Source organism: Hippoglossus hippoglossus, chromosome 14, assembly GCF_009819705.1.
Source record: "Hippoglossus hippoglossus isolate fHipHip1 chromosome 14, fHipHip1.pri, whole genome shotgun sequence".
In the NCBI taxonomy this organism is placed as follows: Eukaryota; Metazoa; Chordata; class Actinopteri; order Pleuronectiformes; family Pleuronectidae; genus Hippoglossus; species Hippoglossus hippoglossus.
The window spans coordinates 19,661,908-19,685,720 of NC_047164.1; the positions used below are offsets into that span (position 1 = coordinate 19,661,908).

At 43.8% G+C, this 23,813-nt stretch overlaps 1 protein-coding gene across 2 annotated transcripts in view; it reads left to right on the plus strand.

The window, feature by feature from the left end:
- spns2 (spinster homolog 2 (Drosophila)) overlaps positions 1-23,813 on the plus strand; it is a 69,303-nt gene that overhangs the window by 15,391 nt on the left and 30,099 nt on the right. For both annotated transcript variants that reach the window (XM_034606202.1, XM_034606201.1), the window contains exons 2-3: positions 4,887-4,952; positions 21,363-21,499. In XM_034606202.1, coding sequence (XP_034462093.1) covers positions 4,887-4,952; positions 21,363-21,499 — 203 coding nt within the window. The remainder of the gene's footprint in view (positions 1-4,886; positions 4,953-21,362; positions 21,500-23,813) is intronic.

Consider the following 23,813-nt stretch of genomic DNA (forward strand, 5'->3'; position numbering starts at 1 on the left):
GAGTCCTATTCGTATCAAAGAATGATCATTCACCATTCATCGCTCTAAATGCAGCATTTGTGGTTTGTTTACATTCACCATTTTGGGTGAGTTCTTTTTAAGCAACACTTTGGTCATAAAGGCGAACTTTATGAGAGGGTGGAATAAGTGTCAGCTCCTCGCTCGCCCCCGACGTAGTGTCAGCTCTGTGTTTTCACTTCAGACACGAGTATGTGCAGCTCACAAATTAAATTCATGAAAGAGGTCTCATAGGTCACAATACCCTGTCCACACCAATGCAGATATTTTGAAAAATTAGTTTTTTCCTTAGTGTTTGGGCCTCTCGTCCACATGCAAACAGTGTTTTAACACCTTCCAGAATTTTGATTCTCTTACATGTATCCGCGCATACATGGAAAACGGACTGTTTAGGTAACAATGACGTCAAAGCTCACTTTGTATAAGCAAAATTATCCGTAAAAAATGATGAGCTGATGATATATTGTTGGGGTATTTGATGGATCATTGATGTAGACTTCATCGCCACCATTGGCATTCTTGTTTGAGCATTTGAAGTTATTTTTGTTTTTCTCGTCTGGACAGAGATATTGTTACGGGTGGAGCAGGAGTTGGACCCAAGCGTACGACTGGCAACGTTTAATGATGATCTAAGAGTCAAATGTAGGATGAATGGTACTGTTACAGGAAGTCTCCGTAGGGACATTGTCTTGGTGGCTGGAAAGCGAAAGACAGGATACAGGCAGGACGGACAAGCAGGCAAACTATCCGGCTGGCTGATTAGTTACCTGAAACCAGCAGGGACATTCAGGCCTGATTATTCACCCATTCCATCAAGCTTGTTCATGATATAATTTTTGCATAAAGCTTAACCAAGGGAGTGTCCAGCACATTAGGGAGGGAGAGGCTGGGCTGTCAGTGCACATCGCTGCGTGAGCGCTGCTACCTTGAATGAACATGGACGTACCTGGTGTTATTGTGGTGTGCAGTCAGGAAGAGCCACATTCCTGCGATGTTTCTTGCTTGGCATCGCGCTCGGATACACACAGACCCCCCGGAGGCCCTGAGACTTGATAAGCTCATTAACATTGTTCAATTAAATGAATCCGCGGGGTTGTGTGTGCAGCGTTGTCACAGTGGCAGTGGTGAGCTATAGACGTAGCCACAATGTGAAATATCACCCTTTTTCACTGTTGCTATGGTGTCGTACGAGGTGTTTCTGCCACGCTATAATCACCGGTGTAATTTCAGACCACCTGAGTGTGAATGTGAGAGATGCCTGGTACAGAGACGTTCTCATGGATTCACAAACACTGGATGCATGCAGCTGCAGTGAGGAGGAGAAAGAGGCAGTTTGGAGATTTGGAAAGCCGAGTTCCTTTGTGGTCTCTTGACCTTTATCTCCTTGAGTGCCCGCACCGCGTTGCCATGGCAACCGAACTGGGCGCTGCCAGCTTGGGTGAGGGTTGCAAGTGCCTCATCCTCAGATACATCACTGAGTCCCTCTGTATTTTTAAGACACAGTTGTAATGTTATCAGGGCAGTCCAAAAACATGAATCTCACTAAGTAAAAAGAAGAGATGGGGCATGAGGACAGGTGGATGTTGGGGAGAGAGATGAAATGAAAAGGCTCATTGAGAATAGAGAGGATAGTTGTGATACACTGCTACACAAACACAGAGCTGCTGGCTCGCTGTAATCCCTCACAGATTAGCACAGTACATTACACAGCTCATTGTACATGAATCTAGTACAGTAAACACTGAGGATTTGACCTGACTTCCACCACTTGCTTAAATGGATACACATCCACTGGGATAAACAGTGTTGAGTACAGTTTATCTCAACCACCACAGAAGTTTTCTCCTGATCTTACAGTAAATGACATTTTGCCAAGTCTACCTTTATTATTGTGTGATAATTGCGTGGCAAGTGTAGACGGGTGTGGCTCAGACAAACGCAGACTCTGTCCAGGAGGGACGCTCCGCCATCTGCCACAGGAGTCCCCCCCCCCCCCCCCCCCCCCCAGCAGGCTGTGCATAAGTGTCTGTGCGCTCCTTCCAGGCCAATTACTCGTACAGCTGCTGTTGTACAGTAAACTGTCGGACACTGTTGTCGCTGTTAGACGGGCCGACCCTTTGTTTGGGGTTGTTTTTAACAGCCAACCTGTCGGCCAAGGCCATGTAGGGATGACAACTTGATGTGATGTGATAACAAGTGGTATTAAGTGTGTGCTTGTTTCAGTGTGTGATGACATGGACAGCTGATCAGCTCAGCAAACCCTTACAGTCCCCCCTGACAAAGACTCAAATGTTTATGGAAGAAATGTATGATGTGTGATCTATGATGTAAACATGTGATGTCAGATGCTGATTTCATCCATGGTTCACCCTGAATTGTACTGGGTATGGAGAGAGTGCATGCCTCCGCCGAGGTCCAACAGTCTCCTCGTGAAGCCACATTTAATTTAATACATCTGGATCTTTATTTGGATGGCACACTAAACATGTCAGATTTGTTTTTAAATCAAGTTTCATGAATTATTCTGTTGAGAAATCACAAAAATGTTGAAAAACGTCCTGTTAAATAAATTCCTGACCCATGTGGCATCCCTCCACCAAGTTTTGTGGTGATCCATCCAGTAGTCTTTGCGTCATTCTACTAACTAACAGACAAACAAACAAACAAACTGAGATGAAAACATAACCTCCTGGGCGGAGGTAAGTATTTAAGTCATACCTGCGTTGAATTGAGGACTGACTGCCTCTCTATGTGCTCGGGCAGCTGTGGGAACAACACGTGCCCTGACCACATGTCAAAGCAGAGGTGACGCAGCAAATCAGTGTGTTTATTTTGATGGTGTACGTGACTGAACTGTCGGTTTCACTGAAACTGGGTGATAACTGGCATGAGAGCACCCTTGACTCAAGTCATCATAATAGAGAAAGACGACAAGGAGCAGCGAGCACAGCTCTTAAACAAAGAATGCTGCGAGAATGTGAGCAGGTGCTTTGACTCAGATGACAGGAATCTGATTTACACCTCTGTTCCGAGTCAGAGTCCAACCTGCGACCCGCCTTTAGAACACGCTGCGTCTCTATGTTGACAAACAGACATGCCGTGCCAATGTCGAGGAACAAGAGAATCAACAACTTCCATTATGTTGAGTGTGGTTATTTACATGCTTGGCTGTTTTCTTCGCCCCTAGTCGAGGGGGACATTATGGATGAGTTATGTCTGAGTGTTGCAGAGGTGCAGTAGACTCGAGGTCAGGTTATGCCGGGTTCTGCAGGGCGGGGGAAGGAGCAGACAGATCAGAGGCAGACGGCTTTTTAAAATGTTAGTCATGCCGCTGTTCCATTTTCATGAGCTGCGTTGCAATTCCCAGGGAGCAGCCTGCCAGTTTCACAGCATTGCCTAGCACGCCAAAATTGCATGTGGACTGCAAGCTCTTCTACGATAGAGATGTTTCATTCCTTTTTCTCTTTTTCTTTCACAAAAATAAAATAACATACAAGAGAGAGACTTTGAACTTTCCCCGAGCTGGTGTTCCCAAGAGGAGCAGGATTCATTTGATGAGACGTGCTGCTTCTCGTTTACTGATGTTTGAAACTGTAAGCTAGCAGATGAGGAATTTCTTTAACCCTAATTTTATCGCCCTGTGATCTTCTTCATCTTCTGATGTTTATGATGTGTTAAAAAGTTTGTGATATTTCGCGTGCACAAGTCAGATTCAGCTGTTCATGTCTGTCCCCTGTCGTACCTTTGGCCTAGCATCCGGTGTCAAGTGCTTCATTAAGGTATGAGAGTCATGCACAGTATGTGAGTTTCCTGTTGGTTTACACTGACAGGGTGAGTTTCAAGTACCGTGTGGTTTCTCACAGTGGAGCAATGTCATGTTGTTGCTGTTACCAGAGGTTAAAAAGTACACACTTTCGTTACTCAAGTAAAAGTATGAGCACTGATTCAACCTCTTTACTCAAGTAAAAGTATAAAAGTACAGGCTCTGAAATGTATTCAAAGTATAAAAGTAAAAAGTTCCCCTCTGAGAGCCACTTCTACTGGCTGTATCAAAGCAAACTGAAACAAAACTAAAAACAGGGTTAAAGCAAAACAAGATCTGTGAGCTTTGATAATCTGTCAAATCTGTAAAATGTATTCAGGGAAATTTTTGTAATTTGAATAAGGCCGGGGATGGGAAGTGTTCTGTTGCTCTGCTTCGTTGTCAATGTCGACGTTATCAGCGATGTTGGCTGATTCGTCACTTTCTTCCGTGTTGTTGCGCCGCCCCTCTCTGCAGTCTGTTTCCTTTTTGCCCTGTTACGTATGTCGAGCGTGAGGAATCGTCTTTTCTTTGTTACTGTCCCATTCAATTAGGAAATCGGTCTTGATGTTGGGAAGGTGGCGCTCAATATGGCAAAATAAGAAAATTCGACTCAAATGCATTAAAAGGAAAGTAATGAAAGTACAGATATTTTTGTCAAAATGTAGGGGGCAAAAGTAAAAATACTTCGAAAAAAGTCCAGATAGCTGAAAAATCTACTTAAGTACAGTAACAAAGTATTCACTGTGCAGGAGCAGTTTCTCAGAGCTGTGTAGGTGAGACATAATTGTATTGTTTGTTTTTGCGGCGATTTAACAGCAAAGTTTAGCCCGGCAGCCAAGAGAGCACTTATCAGGGATGTTATACTGCTGTTCAGGGATGTTAAGTGAATGAGCCCCTGAGTGCTGTCAAGCCATCACACCAAACAACAATCACAAGCCACAAAAGATGATCATACACCCAGAATTCTATTCACTTTAAGTCAAAGACCGATGCCTGTTTCAATACCTGTGATTATGGTTAGTATTAAGTATATTCATGTTGTTCCCTCTCCTCCTGTGTTCAGGTGTTCTGCTCGACATCCAGCGGCACTACAACGTAACCGACAGCGGAATGGGCTTGTTGCAAACAGGTAAGACCTTTAATCCCGTAATAACACCTGTGAAAATGCTTAGCTGAACGGCTTAACACGTTTTACGCATGATGAAGGTAATTGTTGTGTAACTTGGATGTTTCTGTGTTTCAAAACTGAAACGCAAGAGATACCGATGGCTCAGTTTGCAGATGGAAATGCTGCACATTATGGAGTTAATAATGAGTCAAGTTATGACTTACTTATACCTCTCAGCATTCTTCTCTTCCTCTGTAATAACGTGCCACAGTCGTAGGCATTAAAACCATTCAGACTTTTTCCCCTGGTTCTAAATCCTACAAGATTTTTCTAGATGACTCATTATAAAGGGCAACTGATTTAACAAATAGAGTTTATTTAAAGGCGATGGGGAGTAGAACTGCTCGTATGAAAAATATTTTATAAATCCTTTTGTGAGTTTGAAAAGTTGCTTGAGCCAACATCAGTTGGGTGTGGGGACTACAATCATTAGAAAAATATTTTTTTAACCGTCTATTGTGAGTCAGACAATGTTATTGGAGTGTAATGCTAAATATACAACTATGGAAACAAGGTACGGTATTGTTTTGACCTTTACAGAATTTATTTGCAGCACCATGTGAAATGCTGCAGTCATTTGAAGTATTGGTCAGTTGAATATCTCAACACTGCAGCATGGATACGTGCTCAGTTTGTAGAAATTTAGAAATATACTTAAGTAGAAGCTGGTTACATTTCTTTCACGACAAATCGTCAGAGGCGGATTTAAGCGAGGGTGTTTTGGTTGCAGCGTTTCCTCACAGCAGCAGTGGTGACAGGGCAGGTCATCTGAAAGCAAAACAAAGTCAGCAGCCAGACGAGCCCTTCTCCTCAGCGCCTGCCTGCATGTACCCGGAGTGTCTAGAGCACTTCTGGCTGCAGGGCAGGGTTTCCTGCTCCACTCTGGACCTCAGTGAATTCACCTTTTAGAGAGAGATACCTTTGCAAAGCCCTCTCATTGGAGGACTGGACCCCGTCTCCCTCAGACTCATTCAAACGTGCACACACAAAGTGCCATTGAGGGGCAGGCAGGCAGTTGTGAGCGTGCGGTTGAAAGAATACAGCCCAGTGTTTGCTCTGTCACTCGACGTTTCTGCTGGGCTAAGTTAAGGTGAGCTGAATGGTGTGTTGAGGACAAAAATATCTGCCAGGAGAAAGAAATCAGTGTTGTGATTCCTGTTGGCTTTTCAATGAATAAGCCATTTCATCATTTCCAGCCAGTTTCGCTCAAATGGAGAATCTTTAGTTTCTATCGCCTCTATTCTTATCCATGTCATTCACGATTTTGTTGTTATCTAGCCATGCAACTCAAATTGACGCTTTTATTTCACATCCTGACGTTTCTGATGTGTGAATAAAACCCGAGAACTCGACTCAGGCAACAACTAAGGGTGAGAAAAAAAGAGCCATTCTGAGTTTTTCAACCCACAGCGTGCCTGTATTTGTGTAAAGACACTTTTCAAGGTGATGTCTGCTTGGTATAAAATCCTCACACGAAACAGGAAGCTGCAAAGGGCGTTTGACTCTTAATTCTATTTGTCTTGGCTCATTATTTAGGCTACAGACACCTCCACACTGGCCCAGGCTCACACGCACTCTTCAACACACACAGTATGTTGGTTGAGCGGCATGTGTAGCTGATTTGCCCTCTGCACCGTCTGGGTTTGCAGGTCTCCAAGAAGCACCCAGTCTGGCTAAAAGCAGCGGTGCTTTGTGTTCCGTTCGTCTGGCCGGTCCTGGCTTGTCAGGGCTCAGACTCCGCTTGGCCCCTGATCCCCCGGCGACCTCTCTCTCTCTCTCTCTCTCTCTCTCTCTCTCTCTCTCTCTCTCTCTCTCTCTCTCTCACACCGGCCTGAGGAATGCTGGGCGTCCCAGGCCGAGCGCTGTGAGAGCGGGTGGGCGCAGACGGGGAGGCTGGATGTGAAGACGAGGTTAGGAGGTTGATGCAATCAGGGCGCTGGAAGGGAGAGTGTCAGTGTGTGCGTGTGCATGTTTACAGTAAGCACCCCTACCACCCGCTTCCTTCTCTGGAGGGAACAATCCCTGCCTCTGTGAGCACCTGCAGGCCAGGCCGGCTCTGCCTTCTCTCTGCTCCCTCTGTCCAGGCAGCTTTTGTGCACCTGGGAATGCAAACTGCCCACGTATGTGTTTTATAGCCGGTGGGCGTTGTGTGTGCTGGTGCTTTCTCTCTCTTCCTCTGCTGCCAGGTCACCCTCACACATTTATAAATAAAAAAAAATACACTGACCACACACTGCAGGATCCAAGTCGCAGAATAAACACCGGTCTGAGTCAGAATCCCTCTAGTGAATTCTGATCTGGTTCAGTTAAAGAGAAAAGTTGAGTTTTGAGCCTTTTCTTTGGCTCTCGATCAGAACTACTGGAATGAAAAATTTCCCATATCTAAACATTACTCATAAGCTGTTTTCTTTTTGGAAATACTCGCCTCACTGAGCACAAGAGCCGCCTCATGACCTACTGCAGTATTTGTATTTTGATTGCTGCACCGCAAAAAATGTCTATTGTCTATTTTTTGGTGTATTTGTTAGAAGTGGCATTTGATCCTGTTGAATGTTTGATTTGGGATTTTGAAACTAATTTCAAAAAGATTTCCAAAAGAAAATGTCGAATGGTCTCACATTGTCATAACTAGAATTGCACTGAGTGGAGCACTTACCTCCGCCGAGTCCCCTTACATCCGCTCAAGCTGCACCGACCTTCACACACTCATGCACATCAGTTCCCTAAACATGCCAGATTTTTTTCATGAAGATGGTTCTCTGGGAAAACAGTGAAAATGTCAGTACTACAATTTAAGGAGTTCTTCCCTGACCCATACCACATTCTGCACTAAGTTTCGTTAGTGTAGAGTTGGAAAAGTTGATATAATATATGATAATGAATTAATATAAATGTAATTGTTTTTGAGGAAAAATGCATCACGTTCAGTACTTTCGTCCCCCCAAAATTTAATAGAATAAACTTCATACGACAGAGGAATCATACTGGTGAAAATGTGAACAATTAGGAAACTGTACCGTGGGTAAGAGAGTGGATTCATTAAGCATTATAGATATAATAAGAAACTCTCCTCACTCATGAGAACGAATGACGTGGTAAGACACTAGGTTCTTTCCATCCAGTAAACTGGTGTTTACATGTGAAAGGACAACACATGGAAAACACCCTGTGGTGAGCTCAGCCTCCGCAGCACCCGCTATTTCTGTTATTTGGAAACAACGACCCTTTTAAAAGCAGCTTACACAACGCAAATTGACGTGAGGTATGTGCTCATTTCTGCAGTGCGTGAGTGCGTGTCACGTGCACCATTACTGCCCCAGGAGCTAAGGTCTCAGCTGTCTGCGTAAGGGGATGATGTGTTGGTAGCTGTCAGTCAGGTTAGGGTAGAGTCGCGCTGGTTAAGCCTGCAGCTCTCCGGCCCAGTCCATTAGTGGGTGGAGATGCTCTCACCTGCGCTCAGCAGACCTGTCAGAGCACTGGGACTCCAACTCTCCCACTGAAAACGGCCCCGGGGCAGCCTCTGTGTGAAGTGAGTGACACTCGCACACAGCTGCGAACAGGACCAGAGGGGGTTTGCGGGGCAGGAGAGGTTAATGGAAGAGAGGAAGAGGAGAGGGGCTTCACCTGGATGATGTTACCTTTGGTTGAGGGGAGTTTTGAGACCTTTTGTTAACCACACTGAGAAATCTGAGAGAAGGCTTTCTCCTCCTGTTAACATGCTTATTCTATTCAAGTGCTCTGAGGCAAGACAGGGAAAAAATATCTTTAATGGCTTGAATTATCTGCTATGATGAAAGATGGCGTGGTAATTATCCCCCCACTGGTGGAACATGGAAGCAGAGGTATTGGGGTCAGTCAGGCTGGATGAGGCTGCAGCTTAATAAGGAGCCGGTGCTCAAAACAGCCCGCAGACTGTCTGTGCCCTGTTCTGTGCGTGGCTGCCCACCTTGTCTGAAACGCGACACCGGCACACACACACACACACACACACACACACACACACACACACACACACACACACACACACACACACACACACACACACACACACACACACACACACACACACACACACACACACACACACACACACACACACACACACCAACTGACATTGAACCAGTCTTAACAGGGTGTCAGTCAGCCAGTATGTGAGCTTCGAAGAATGAGGCCACAGGTGCTGTGTGAGACGTAGCACATCAGACGTACACATGTACTGCACACAAACACAAAAAGCTTTAGGCCAAAACCGCAAGACGTTAGCATTATACACTAAGGGTTTATCCTGCGCTGTATTGAAGCTGTGGCCGTCTGGAAGCTGTTATTAAGTGGACCTGAGGTGTGGCCAAGTGTGTAGGTTTATGGTCAGTGTCAGTCAAAAATGCCTACAGTTGGATGAAGGCCTCTCTGATTTCCTTTTACACAGTCTGAAGTTATCAGTGCTTGATCAGCTGTTTTGGCCGCTCACAGCTGCTCCTATTTTGTCTCCAGCCGTCATTGCCGTCCCTCGGTACGTCCCCTCTCGCTCTCTCGCTCCCTCTCTCTCTATCAGCAGTTTGGCAGCTGCTGTTTCCTCGTTGTTACTCCCACTAGCACCTCAGAGGAGTTGGAGGAGATGAAGGCATGATGGGAAATGGAGGGAGAGGAAGGAGCCACCTGTGGCGTCGTCTCTGGTCACGGATGGCAGCAAGGTTTAATCTTCTCCGCTATTGATTCCCAAAGCTAAATAATGACATTGCGATGGTGTTCAGCAGCCCCTCTCCTGCTGGGACAGGAATAGAACAATCACCTGATGATGCATCAACAGCCCGGTGTGTGTCTCTCTGTGTGTGTGTGTGTGTGTCTCCATCCCTGGCTGTTTTTATAGGCCACATCTTGGAGGAGGGCAGTTGTTTTGGCGATGATTGGCACCCTGCTCCTCATTTCCTTCCCCCCTCACTTCCTGTTGGCGAACCAATAGCACTGCCACTGAGTGACTGCCGCTCCAATCAGGATTATATGGCCAATTAAACAAGCGCGCTGTCAACCCTCGCTGTGTCTCAATTCACTTACTTCCATTCACTATTCGAGGCAGCAAAGTTTCACACTTGACGTGAAACTCCTGACCGAGGAAGGACGACACGATGTTGGCACAGATGGCGCCGTAATTTCCAAGTATATGTTTTATTTTAAAGGCCACTGAGCAAAGCAACTGGTCGATATTTTGGCAGGCGTCAATCGCTGTAATGTTTTTATGGTCACTTCCATTGAGTGCACAATTGAGTGCAAATGTTTGATATCAGATAAAACAACACTGTTGAAATGCTAAACCCTGTACATGTGTGGCTGGAAGTGTCTAACTTGAAACACAGCACCTTTTCATGTAAATGTACTATGAGATGGTCGCTCCTTACTGTTAAGCACCAGAAACAAACAAAGCAGTGGTGGAGTTTTGTGATAGATTCACACAATAGACACTTGTCACCCTCAACAGTCGCCATCTTGGCTACAGAGCGGAATAGGAGGGACAAACAACGTGTTTTCTCAAATGGTTGCGTAATTTCCACATTGTGTGAAACAGGCAGCGCACACAAGACAGTACATTTATTTTCAAGTCCACTGAGGAAAGCAGCTAGCAGATATCGTGGCAGGCGACAATCACAATAGCATATTGCGACCATCATTTCCATTAAGTGCACAATAGCTGCAGTGTAATTTAAGATACACTGTCAAAATTCATGCACTGAGTGGACTGACAAGTACAGGTCCCGTGAGATCTCTCCTTATCTTTAAGAAACAAAGCAGGTCTGTTGTGATAGATTCACACCGATTTAAAAATAGCCCTTTTTAGGCATCACTGAATAGATCAAACATTCGTGCCAACAAGATTCTTCGTGATATTTCCTCCTGCTTCTCGGAAACAGAGGCTGAACACTGATCGATCGCTTGACGCAGCGGGAGGCTGAACAACTCTTTCTGTTCCGAGCGACATCAACAGATCAATCAGGAACAGACACACACACACACACACACACACACACACACACACACACACACACACACACACACACACACACACACACACACACACACACACACACACACACACACACACACACTCCACAGTCCCCCCGGTCAAACACATGCGCTCGATACATACATACCTCAGCAAGTCAAGGTCAAACACAGGGACGTCTCACTTGGTCTATTCATACTTAAATAAAAGCATGTGTATATGTTTTTAACGGGAATCATAGGTTTCATATCCCATAAGTCCCAATGTCAAGGGTAGATTACAATAACACAAACACTGACAAATTCATTAAATCGTTTGCTTATGAAATTAGCGCAAGAAAATGGTTGAAAATAAAAAAAAACACATTGCCCAGAGTGCTCTGCTGCTGGATCCGGAAAAGATCCCTGAGGAAAAAAAACTACATGTTTTTATTAATGCGGCAGCCTGGACTGCAGTTTGCAATTCTCGACTGAAAGCACGTCTCACGACTGTTTCTTGTTTTAAGAACGGGAAGAAAAAAATTTTGCACCTTCTTTAATCACACCATATGTGCTTTCTTATAATATGCGCTGGTAATGTACAAAAGATGATGTTCCAGAGGGCTCCTGCCAGCGAGAGTGGTATTTGTAGCAGCGTGAAATCCTCCCCAGCTGCAGCTCTCACATGAAGCAGGTAGTAGAGAGATCTGCCGCAGCTGCAGTGACAAGCCATCAGCTCTCACAGAGGCTGAAAGATGGAGTAAAATAAAAGAGGTTTAAGTTGGCAACAGGTAGCGCTTGATGTCAGCTTCTGCAAAGAATTAGCTGCGGAGTTTGACAGCAACAGGCGAGGAGAGAGTGCGGCTTGCATGGGTATTTCCCAGGCTTCATGTGGCATTTATCAAGAGGCAGCCAACGCATGGGTAACCCAACACTGGTGAAGTCTGAGCGCCGGGGTTTCTTAGAGAATTAGCGGCGATCAGAAATGCGAGGAATGCAGAAATGTTCGGGGCGCCACATGAAGGGGAATCCAGGAGGCAGAAATGTGATGAGAATGTGTGCGTTACAGTACGACACATGGCTCGAATGTTTGGATCTGGTTTCCTATTCAAACAAAAGTTGTGTATCACACCCTCCACAGGCAGCCCCATTAATCATTAGTGGGAGAAACAAAGCTGCCACTCCCACCGGTGCTGCACACCACGCAGAAAACTCAACAAACACGGTGGCTGAAATGATTTTTTTTTGGGGGGGGGGTTCTTGTCTGCATGAGAAAGATCAAGCAGATAAATGAGTGTAACATCCCAACCTTTTAAGTAAGAAATATTGATTCTCTCTCATTAATATTTCATCTGAATATCATATCGAGCAGGCAGAGTGTGGAAGCGTAAATTACTCTGCTCCATATGGACACACACAGACGTTTAATGAGGCCCAGAACTCCAGTAAACAGCATCAGATTTAGTCATGTGTTGAATATAATACACCAGGGATGGTCGCAAGCCTCCTGGCTGCATTTTGTTAAACTAATATAAGCTTGTACGTCTCCACAGCCACAAATTCAGAAGTAAACTCGCCATCACATTTCAGCCTTGGTGTTACTATAATGGCAAATTTGCATAATGCAGATAAATTTGTTAAATGTGAACTGTATTGCACATTGTTATTTAGCCCTTAAGCTTCTTTCAGACATACACTGAACTCCAGATAATCTCCTGGCATTCTCCTGGAGGGGCTGTATCTGCACATGTCTGAGTGAGAGCCTCTGGAGTTTCTTCTGCCAGCCCCCTAATTAAAACTCTGGAGAATGTCCCAATGAGCCTTTGTGAGATATGCCGAGAGGGAGTATTGATGATGTTTCGAACATACAACAGACACGTAAAACACAATCTCAGTATGAAAAAGCTGTGCCATACACATAGAAAGACACAGATAAAGATGTCAAGTCAGTTTTATTTTTGCAGTAAACAAAAACCTGTGATCTCCACTGCAGAATTAGTACGTTTTGTCCTTCCTCTGCCTGCTGCACCACCCCTCACCTGGTGGAGAATGTCCTGCTTCATTGTTCACGTATGAATGGCAAACTCTTGAGAAAGTTTTGGCCAGTACAGGCATTCCCCAGAATTCAGGTCTGAAAATGGCTTTATTTGTCTGTTCCTATCCGGAAACAATGTGGATCAGATTCCTCTACCTGAATATTTCTCTAAGAAATTCAGGGAGTAGTGCTTCACATGTCCCGGTAGAAATCTTCAGGTACTTTGCTGTGTGTTCAGACAAATGTACATGATCAGCTTAAATCAGGACCTGTTGTGTCCATGGGGACTGCAGACTCTGCTTCTCATCCACAATTAGAGCTGCAGTGCTTTTATTGTGAAAGAGTCATCCTATTGAGAAATAGCAATCTGGTTTTACGGGCAGCGGCAGCCGTGGACAGATGAATTAATTTGATGTCCCTCGTCACGTGTCCATATCTTTGTCCGTGCACCTGTGTTCCCCTGTGTGCCGTCTGTTGCAAAGAGAACATTTCATGTGACACACATGCAGGGGTTTTGTTTTCTGAGAGAGGTTACTTGTGGTCGAACATTTTCTGTGTGCAATGACACTGGTATGCAGGGTTGGGTTTCCTGGTGTATTTCCACAGAAGTGTCAGTGCCCTCTACAAAAACATTTGAACTGTTAACCTTAATGGTTATGATAAGATGATATTTGAATGACAAGTGTATCATCTTTCATGTGAGGTCACCAGAATACCATGATGACACTATGCTGTCACCCAAAAGTCACAGCAGCTCAATTTCACACCCTTTTGGACTTCTGCAGAATCATGCTTTGTATTCTTTGTAATTCACAAACCTATTTGAAGCCTTTGCTTTGTCATCTCTACAAGTCAAATAAAATCTATTGTCTAATCTACATGATAATAGAGATCATATCAGTTGAGACGGTACAACAACAAATTACCAAACTGTTTTTACTGACTACCAGACATTACTCATCCATAGTTACTTCCCGCACAAACACCTCCGGTTGCAGCAGAGCAGATAACCTTGTAGTGACAGAAAGGGCAGAGGCACAAAGGTGGAGGAGAGTCAACAGACGCTGCAGATGAAAGATGTATTTGTGGAAGCAGCGTGTTTACGGCATAATGAGCGCTGGAACCCAGACACACACATTGCCCACAGTGAATATGTCAAAGGGTAAATGGCGCTGAATGACAACGTCTATGTCTGCAGACACGTATGGACCTGCAGGTAGGATGTGCTGCTCCTGTCCCCCCTGTCCTGTGTCCTGCGGCTGACGGACACTGGAATTCCTTGAACTGCTGAGGCCTGGTTAGACCCTATACGTCCTGACTGTCAGGTTGCACAGCCGCAAGGATGAAGGTGCCTTGTGGGAAATACCCAAATCACGAAGCTAAAAAGAAGAGGAAGAGGGAGGAGGAATTTTCAGCGATGACATTGATACGGTTTTCCTTTTTGTGGAAAAAGAGCATTATAACAATATAATTCATTACACTAAGGTCGTGGTTTTTATGCCATGTTATCTTTATGGCATGCTCTGCTGTGGATTATTTTCATTTTCAATCACCTAAAGGGCTAGAATTGCACTCAGAGAGCACATACCACCACCAAGGCCCTGATGAAACCACATTTACATTCACTAGATCCAGATTTTTTTATTTGGATCTGCACCAAATTGCTCACACCCAAATAACAGTCATTCAAACCTGCTTGATTCCTTTCATACACTACTAAAATCGAGCTATGACGCCTTATCTTGCCATGTTGAAACTGAAAAACATTTCTGCCTACTGATCCATATCCACACCAAAATGCAATGCTCTCTTCCTCAGGTCATGCCCCACCCCTCCACAAAATGTTATGACAATCAGTTGAGTAGTGTTTGCGTAATCCTCCTAACTCAGAAACATAAACTCCCAATTAGAGGTAGTAAAAAATGTCCTTGAAAGAGATCTTGATTTTTGCGTTTTGCCTCTGTAGCTCAATGCAGCTCTGGGCCTCTTTAATTCTTTATTAAATTCAAAAGAAAAAATATTTCTTTTTGTAATTAATTCCGTACAGGTGCACTTTTTGAATCCATGACAAACCACAGTCAGTTCAACAGCCTGATCTCAGAGGAAGTAGCTTATAGGGGAGCACTTGAAAGCAGCACACTGCGTACATCTGCTTTGGTGCGGCATTAAGCCGTACTGTATTCTTGTGCCTCTCAGCACCTTCATTTCCACTTTTTCAAACCTTAATCAGTCTCTTCACTGTCACAAGTAATAAGAGGTGCCTCAAAAGAAAATGCTCAAATAATGTGCTGCTGAGAATTTGCAATCCCACATCCGGATGCTGAGCCACACAGGTGCTCTCTTCAGGGGAAGCCAGTGTTTCATAGGGAAATGCATCTGTGCAGGCGCAGTGAATATCAATAACACACACACACACACACACACAACATATGTGTGTCTGTATCTACGCATGATGCTCTATTCACAGCGGCTTTGAATCACAGGCGGTGAGTCATCCCATAGGTATTGTTCTGCTGGCCAATCAAAGCAAGGGCTGGATGTCCGGTGTTTCTAGTCTGCGTGGCATGTGAAGGAGAAGAGAGACAGTGTGTGTGTGTGTGTGTGTGTGTGTGTGTGTGTGTGTGTGTGTGTGTGTGTGTGTGTGTGTGTGTGTGTGTGTGTGTGTGTGTGTGTGTGTGTGTGTGTGTGTGTGTGTGTGTGTGTGTGTGTGTGTACAGCGTGTTTTCTGAGTTTCATTACTTTCTATGTTGTTTCTGCCCAACAACAAGCGTCTGAGCGTCTCTGCTCCACTGCACCAGTATTTTCACTGTTGAGTGTAACTCATGGGCCATGTCATTGGTTTTGAATGAACATGTGGTGAGTGGTGAATCCTTCAGAAGAGGCGTAATTAGAACAATTAAACCAATCAAACCATTTTTACAGTGTAATTTTTTTAAAGATAAAAAAGCTTTTGGTACCACAAGACTTTTCTTCACATGGTCTTAAATGATTCATGTGGGGCCACTAATGGAGAAAGATAATAAACGATGACAGTGATATTAACGAATGAAGATAAATGATCAAGTAATGACTTTTATGACTGGAGACTTAATGGATAATTGTAAAGTAAAAAAATCTTTATTAGTAAAAGGTGAAGAACTTTACAATAAGACATCCGGAATTAATATCTGACAGTTTTTAGTAGTTTGGGCCTGGAGAGGCTCTGAGTAACGTAATTATATTGTGGCTCATGCAGGGACTCATTCAGCACCAGTGTAACATCACACTAAAACAGCGATGTATAGACGCCAGTGTCTCCACTATACCTGTTTTTGAGTCTGCTTTTAGACTGTCTCTAAGCCTTTGTCTGGTCGCGGAATGTCCTAAGACCGCTGTAATTGATGTAATTTACTCGCTGAGACAAAGTGAGAAACACGCACAGCAGCACCTTGTGTGGAATTTAAAGACGAGAACATCAGAGAACGTCGGAACAGGGCGGACGCTCCCTCCTGTACCTGAGGCACGTAGAAGACTGGAATTGGAATTCTTTAGTGGGAAAAAGGTTTGAGTGGATACACTGGACTGCTTTTATCTATTCTGTCAGAAGTACACAAGGTTCAAGAGGCTCTGGGTTAATTTTTTCCTTTAAGGCCTCACTACAGAGACAAGGTGAAATAGATAAGAAGGAATAATGATTAATTAATCTACTCTACAAAGGCTTCAAAATACAAAACCACTTCTCCTCGCCTGGCCCCAAAGGTCTCCCTGCAGTCAGATGAGCAGACATTATTAAATTACCTTAATGGTTCAAACAACCTGGTGAGGGGACACTGACTCGTCTCTGTATTCACAGCATGGCTTTACTCAGGATTGTTATGAGCATAAACAATAATTTAGTGCCCTTGCCATTAATTAGCTGCGAAATGTTTCTTCACGTATACAGTCACTGGTGTGGAACTGAAAATTACTCAGAGCCTATTAGGAGATAAACAAAGGCTTTAAAAGACTGGGATGTGTGTTTGTGAAGCTCATATGTTGCACAAGCTTAATGATAAGGGCAGGATGTCAGGCAGAGCTGATACTGGTGGGCTTGTTGACTTTCGACTCACTTCCCTCAGAGATAGACGGCTACGCAATGCCAGCTTTCGTAACTGCAAACCAACAGCAAATACTGTAATTATCAGCAAAAAGTCACAACTTCATTAACATGCTCTGGCTTTTTGCTTTATCTGCAACTGAAAAATTACATTTCATTATATATTTTTGGTCTTCTGTTGTATGTTTCCATTGTCAAGATGTAAACAGCAGTGTCAATAACGAAGGTTATTGTTAAAGACTGAGACGAAGGGGGACAGAGCTCTGGACCTGTCTGTCAGAGGAAATACAGCAGGTTGAGTCAGTGGCTTCCCTTAAATCAAAGGTTATAACCTACCGTATTCACTGATTTGACCTAACTCTAGTTTTTATTATTGTTATTGGATGTCATGCTAAAATTTCTGTCACAAGTTTAGTATTTTTTGTGTCTTTTATTCTTTGTTTATTCTTTGTGACTGTGTTTGTATTTGTTTGTGAAGCACTTTGTAATTATTTTTTATATACATTTTTCGACTTCTCCATTGAAAACGCAGCCCGGGTGAACTGTCGTGTTGTGACAGTTAGTGGCCGCCTGCAGAAGTAGTCAAAGCTGACCATTGTCCTTTAAATGAGGTTATGAAAACGTTTCCCCCCCCTTTGGCCTGCAGTGTAAACATCCACGCCTGTGGTGCACGCCGCACATCAACTCCTCGCTGCTGGAGCTTTCCGGCAGCGTATATCTCCTGCATGTGCACTTCATCTGCAGCATCTTCAGTGATTAGCTGTGAGTTTATCTCTGATGACACGGTGGCGATCACACCTATGTGGACTCACCTCCAGTTGTGTTACACCGTATAAACGGGAATGAACAAAGACACAGTGTTGGTCAGTGGAGGAATGTGGCTTGTGAGGACGGGCAACATTTTATGTAAATTTCTTATTCAGTAGCTGTTGACTGTACGTCAGTCAAACCAGCTTCCTGTTCAACGGGGCCATTTAAAGTCTGTGAAGTTAAACACATTGTCTGCTGAACACAGTTACTCTCTTGTAAATAAAAGAGTTTTACAGAAAAGTCAGAGTTCTGCACTAAACACACTTTAAAACATAATCCCATCAATAACATGTGATGGACAAAGTTTTTGGGATTGTTATATTCTGAAAGAAACCATACTGGATTTCTCAGTGATGTTAAAGGGAGGAAATCATAGTTTTAAAGTATGGTGGACGTCCTTGTTTGGAACATCTGCAGCCCTCAGCCATGGACAGTGTTTATCGTGACAGGATATTTCCTGGGAGCAGATGAGCCTCCATAAATTGACTTAATGTAAGTGTGTATCCAGACTCTGTTTTTTATAAGATGCAGATTGTCCCGTCGCCATATGTGCGCAATCTCATTATATATGCAGTAACAATCCTGATATAGACAGAGACTACTGGACTAATAAAGAGGTGCAATCTATTCTTTAGGATTGGTTATCCCAACCCTTTACAAGAAAGGTCACCATGCCTTGTAGAATTTAGACTTACTTCCCTTCAGGGTGTATTTTATCCTAACTTAAGTGACACAGTACATTTTTCATCTCATGTGACAAGGAGGTCGAGATTCTGGGTTGTTCTCGCCGGCTGATGACAACTACGTTTGAAGAGGGGTGGAAAATGAAGCCAAACCGAAAGTAGCACACCCTGATTCTCTGAAAAGGTGTACCTGCTTTTGTTAAAAATAAACAACCTGGTAAGGCTGTGGTTTCCCCTTTGTCATGTCAAGGAAGCATCTCTTTGTAGCTAATGAGTACAACAGCAATTCCTCATCGCATTACTCTGACAGAGGCTTCTTGAGAAATGGTTTTGTCACTACATACTAAATCAGACACACTACAAAGTAAATATTGTATTAAAGATGTTTGGTTTATTTTGATTTCGCCAAGCTTAGCACCAAGGAGTGGGTGGATCTCTTTCTTTCATAAAGCACAGTCTCCTCTTCTGGGATTAAACTTGCAAACAGCATGTGAAACGAAATATATACACTTTTTCTTACTCAGACAGAAGCAAGGTTAATGAGCAGCAAGGATTACACTTAATAAATGTGATCACACTGTCAGGGCCTGAATTTATTCCCAGATGCTAACAAGTGATAATGAGCCTTAAGAAAGTGGTGCAGCTTATCAACAAATCACAAAATTGCGTTGGCCACAAAGAGAGAGCTGGTGATGTGTGGTCCTGCTAATGACCTAAAATGGGCCAGTTAATGATGTGAGCATATGTATTTTTGACAAAGTGCTAAACAGTGAGATTCAACATTTTCTGGCCCCTCGCCTTTAAAACCCAGCTGGAGCAGCTGGTGGTGAGTGATTGTAGCCCTGGACTTTATCTTATCTCCAGTTTGCACTGCTACACCCTGCGTGTGTGTGTGTGTTAGTGTGTGTACTGCAGGGCTGTGGCTGCAGGGTGAGTTGGCAAAGCTCTTCAGAGAGTCAGACCTGCACAAAGCAGTTTTCAGAGTCATTTAACATTATGCACAATAAACCTGCAGCACTAACCACACAAGGGCTTGTGATGGAGGCTGCAGAGAGGGAGAGGAGGAGAGAGAGAGAGAGAGAGAGAGAGAGAGAGAGAGAGAGAGAGAGAGAGAGAGAGAGAGAGAGAGAGAGAGAAAAAACAGCGTGAGGTGGGACAAATTCAGCACCTGTGAAACCCAGACTATAATAGATTCATTCATTAATAATAATTAGATTGTAGATTACATTTTCTCATTGCTTTGTGAAATACGATTTTTTTTAGCTCATAAAAGGACATTTTAATACTTTTAATGCATGGATGTTTTTTTTAAGAATAAAAACAATTACACATAAATGAAGTCAAATTTAGATTTTATATTAAGAATATCTTATTGTAATATTGATTCAAATTTCCAGAGGAAGCTGAAACTGCCACTTGTATAAATAATTTATAAATATATGTCATTTATCATAATAAATCATTATTATTCTCTGTTTGGTCCAGTAAAAAACATGCACTAATCAGGGTTAAGTACAGCACAGAGCAGTAAATCATTTCATGATCTGCAACAAAGTTATATAAAATGATTATATTTTACATTCTTCCACAAAATAGGGTTATGGAATGACTTTCTTTCGTCATTCCATGATATCACATGTTCAAAACTACAGTTATGCTCTAATCTGATTACTGTCCCTTATCCCGCTGGTTGGCCTCAGCAGCTGTGGGACAGCGATGCCTGTGCCTTATATAACGCGCCCCTCCTCTCTTTCCTCTCGCATCTCTTTTCCTTCCTCTCCTCCTCTGTATGTTTATGCTGATGATGTGTCAAAAACACTCCAGCCCTCCTGCCCAGCTCCCCTCGGCGCTGTCAGGAGTCACATCTCCTGCCCTTTCTGCTCTGCAAAGACACAGATCTCAGTTTGAGAGCATTAAAAATTCAGGTCGGGTTTGGTCGGTCCTGCTCATGAATATAGACTAAAAGGCCCCATAAGAACAGTTCCTGGTTGTCCGGTCAGCAGCGGGGCAATTAGGCGAACACATTTTAAAGCACTAGTGTTCCTTTCACTGGGACATGAGTTCAGCTGTACGAAATTAAGATGGAGGAATTATTCATGGCCGTGCAGCCACCGCAGTGCTGTCTCTGGTATAGAGTGGGACAGAATGAGTGCTGCTGTGTGATGTAGTGTTAATTCCTTTGCATGTGGTCAGAGTAATTGTAATTCCAGCAGGGCTGCACCAAACCCTGACATGTTTTTGTCTTTTATGTTTTCTCCGTTGCCTTGATGATTCGTTTTATCTCAACCAACTCACACAACTTAAGCCTCTCTCTGTCTTTTTTCCCCCCTCTATGTCTCTTTCAAGCTCCGCTGGACTGGACATAATCCAAACTGTACTTTTTTTCTCACAATCCTCCTCAACAACTCTCCCCACACACTGAATCCTGTAAAACCTTCACCCTTCTCAGTGTCAGTACTCTGGGCTGTATCGTCTGGATCTGGTTTTCTTTTGCCAGGTTTCTTGTAGCGAATGCAGTGTAACAGGATTTTTAATTGGTCAGAGTTGAATGGAGGTGTCCTCTGGCAGTCCTTCACTGACTCTGTGGCTGATGGTATCACACAGTTGATCTTGACAGGTCCAGACTTAATAGAGCAGGGAGCTGAAGTGCTGGGCTCGGTCCAGTCGCAAATCAAGAGTTTGCAATGAAGCAAAGTGAAATGAAGGCTATAAATATGACAATGATGACAAATATATTTATGGATCAGTCGCTGTATCCAAACTAATATTTCCTCCTGTTCCTTTTCTCTCCGCAGTGTTCATCTGCAGCTTCATGGTGGCCGCTCCTATCTTCGGTTACCTGGGCGACCGCTTCAACAGAAAGGTCATCCTGAGCTGTGGCATTTTCTTCTGGTCCATTGTGACTCTGTCGAGCTCCTTCATCGGCAAAGAGGTACGGCACAGTGCGGGAGATGTGCAGCGCCAGAGCTCCAGTGTTATCTTATTAGGCTGCCACGCCTGTGATATGGTCCTGACTGACGAGCTAATTATTGTGTTATGATGAGGATATGCTTGATGTTGAGGCCGGTGAAATGAAATGACACGCTTGTTAAGTCAGACACCCGCTTGGCCTTTGTAGACATTCTTTATATCTCCCTCCCTCCCTGTCTTCTTTTCTGTCTTTCTCTCACTGGCCACTAGCCAATCAGCTAATGACGGCCCATGCCTCAGAGTTGTCTCAATTACAAAGCTTTAGACGACAAGTTTCACTGCCCCTCGACAAGAGGATTTAGATTTGATATCCGTGAAAGCCTCCGTGTGCTGGGATGTGTCCGACACATTAAAACAATAACGTTATTGTTTAGGGGGACGATGTGGGGGATGGGTATCTCACTGAGAGAAGCCTTCACATTAATGTGAAAGGCTCTGTGCATGTATGTGCGGGTGAGTAGACTCTGGCTGCTTCCATACTACTGCCTTTGAAGACAGGGTTTTGTCCACAACAGCGTTTTGGCTCTGTAGCTGTTTTAATAACCCTGATTCCTACAAACACGCCTGAAAATGCACATCACATGACCACTCACGTACACTGGGCATGCGTGTGCCCGTGTAAACAGGAAGTATTTGGGTGTTCGTTGCAAAGACATCAGGGTCAGAGGAGTTTGTGATTAATTATTAGCCGAGGCTGATGCTGGTTGTTTTTTTCCATAAGGCGGTCATGTGATTGGAGCCTGGCGAATCAGTGAAGGCTATGATTTGACTGAAAAGACCCAATTAACAAACAGTTCTGAGTCTCTACGTCATAATTTCTGAACATCTCTGTTTCTGCCCGTCCAGACTAAAATGCAGCACTGGAGTTTTCAAAATAAAACGAGCCCAGCCGAGTTTCCAAACTTCGACGTTTTAAAAGTGTAGAAGTAGGTAGTGTGGACCCCAGGTGAATCAGTAGCCGAGTTGATGCACACACAAAAACAACGTATTAGTGTGGATGTAGCCTCTGGTGTATAGTCTTCGTGGATATTCCTGAAACAAACTGAGAAAACTGACAATTTAAAGTCGCAGCAGGGACGTGTGGCTTTAAAAGCTACAGTACAAGCTAAATGTATGCATCACACATGCCGAGCAGCGTCATGGAGTCCCGCGCTGAGTAAAGCCTGCTCCCCGCTCATCAGCCCAGAGCTGTGGAAGGGGATGACAGCTCAGAGATGATGACGCTCCCGGGAGGGCACCCTTCCACTTAAATCCCCTATAGATTGCTTGTGTGGAGACAAGATGGCAGCCATTTGCCTAAGCAGGGGATACAGTCATGCTGCTTCTGGCCAAGATGAAAATAAAGGGTTTCTTCCGTCTTCCTCTCTGACATGTGACACAAAGGCCACTGACTCCTGACAGGGAGACGGAGAATGATCCTCAGCGCTCGCATTCCTTCGCCCTAAACTTTTAATTCCATCCTCAAGACATGTTCCCCTGCCAATCAAACGAGACAATAGTAGACGGCCCTTATGTAACACCACTACTGCACATGAGAGATGAAAGACATGAAAAGTAATGAAATGTTAATGACCACTTACAACCGAGTCCTGTCATTACGCATTTAAGACACTCTGGGGCCTTTTAGGCGGATTTGCCGCAGTTGTGGAATTCAGATCTTACATAAGAGAAATTTGCCAATGTCACAATGTGAAACTGCATATTTTCTTCTGCATGGTCGCCGCAGATCATCATCCTATAATGATAACTTGTAGGTCAGCTGAAATTTTAAACACTTTAGTGGCGGCCACCTGTGGCTTCCTGTGCCTGACTGTGATCTTTGGAATGGGGTCACATCTTTGAAAACATACATTTACTCTCTTTTTTCAGGTTCAAGTTCATCTCTTTTTGTGATTTTATAAGCAAGAGTCCTTTCATTCAGTCTTATCTCATGAATATAATGAGGGTAAAACAAGGATAATAACCACTGAATTACTATTGTTGTCTGGCAGCTGTTTTTGAAAAAATGACTGAATGTCGCAGCTGTTAAAACTTTTGTCTCCTCCATCCACATGCAGACTGATGGAATCTAGGTTTTGTTAATGGGTCCGTACAACAAAGTAAATTATAGCTCTTCATCATAACGTAGCGCTGGGCAATATTGCCAAAAATGTAATCAAGGTAAAAAAGTCAGTATCGATAATCACGACCAATTTCAAGTTTTCAAGACCGATTTTTGCTCCTGATTGAAGGTTGTGGTTTTAAGCTCTTCTTTATGGGCAGAGAATGACAAGAAC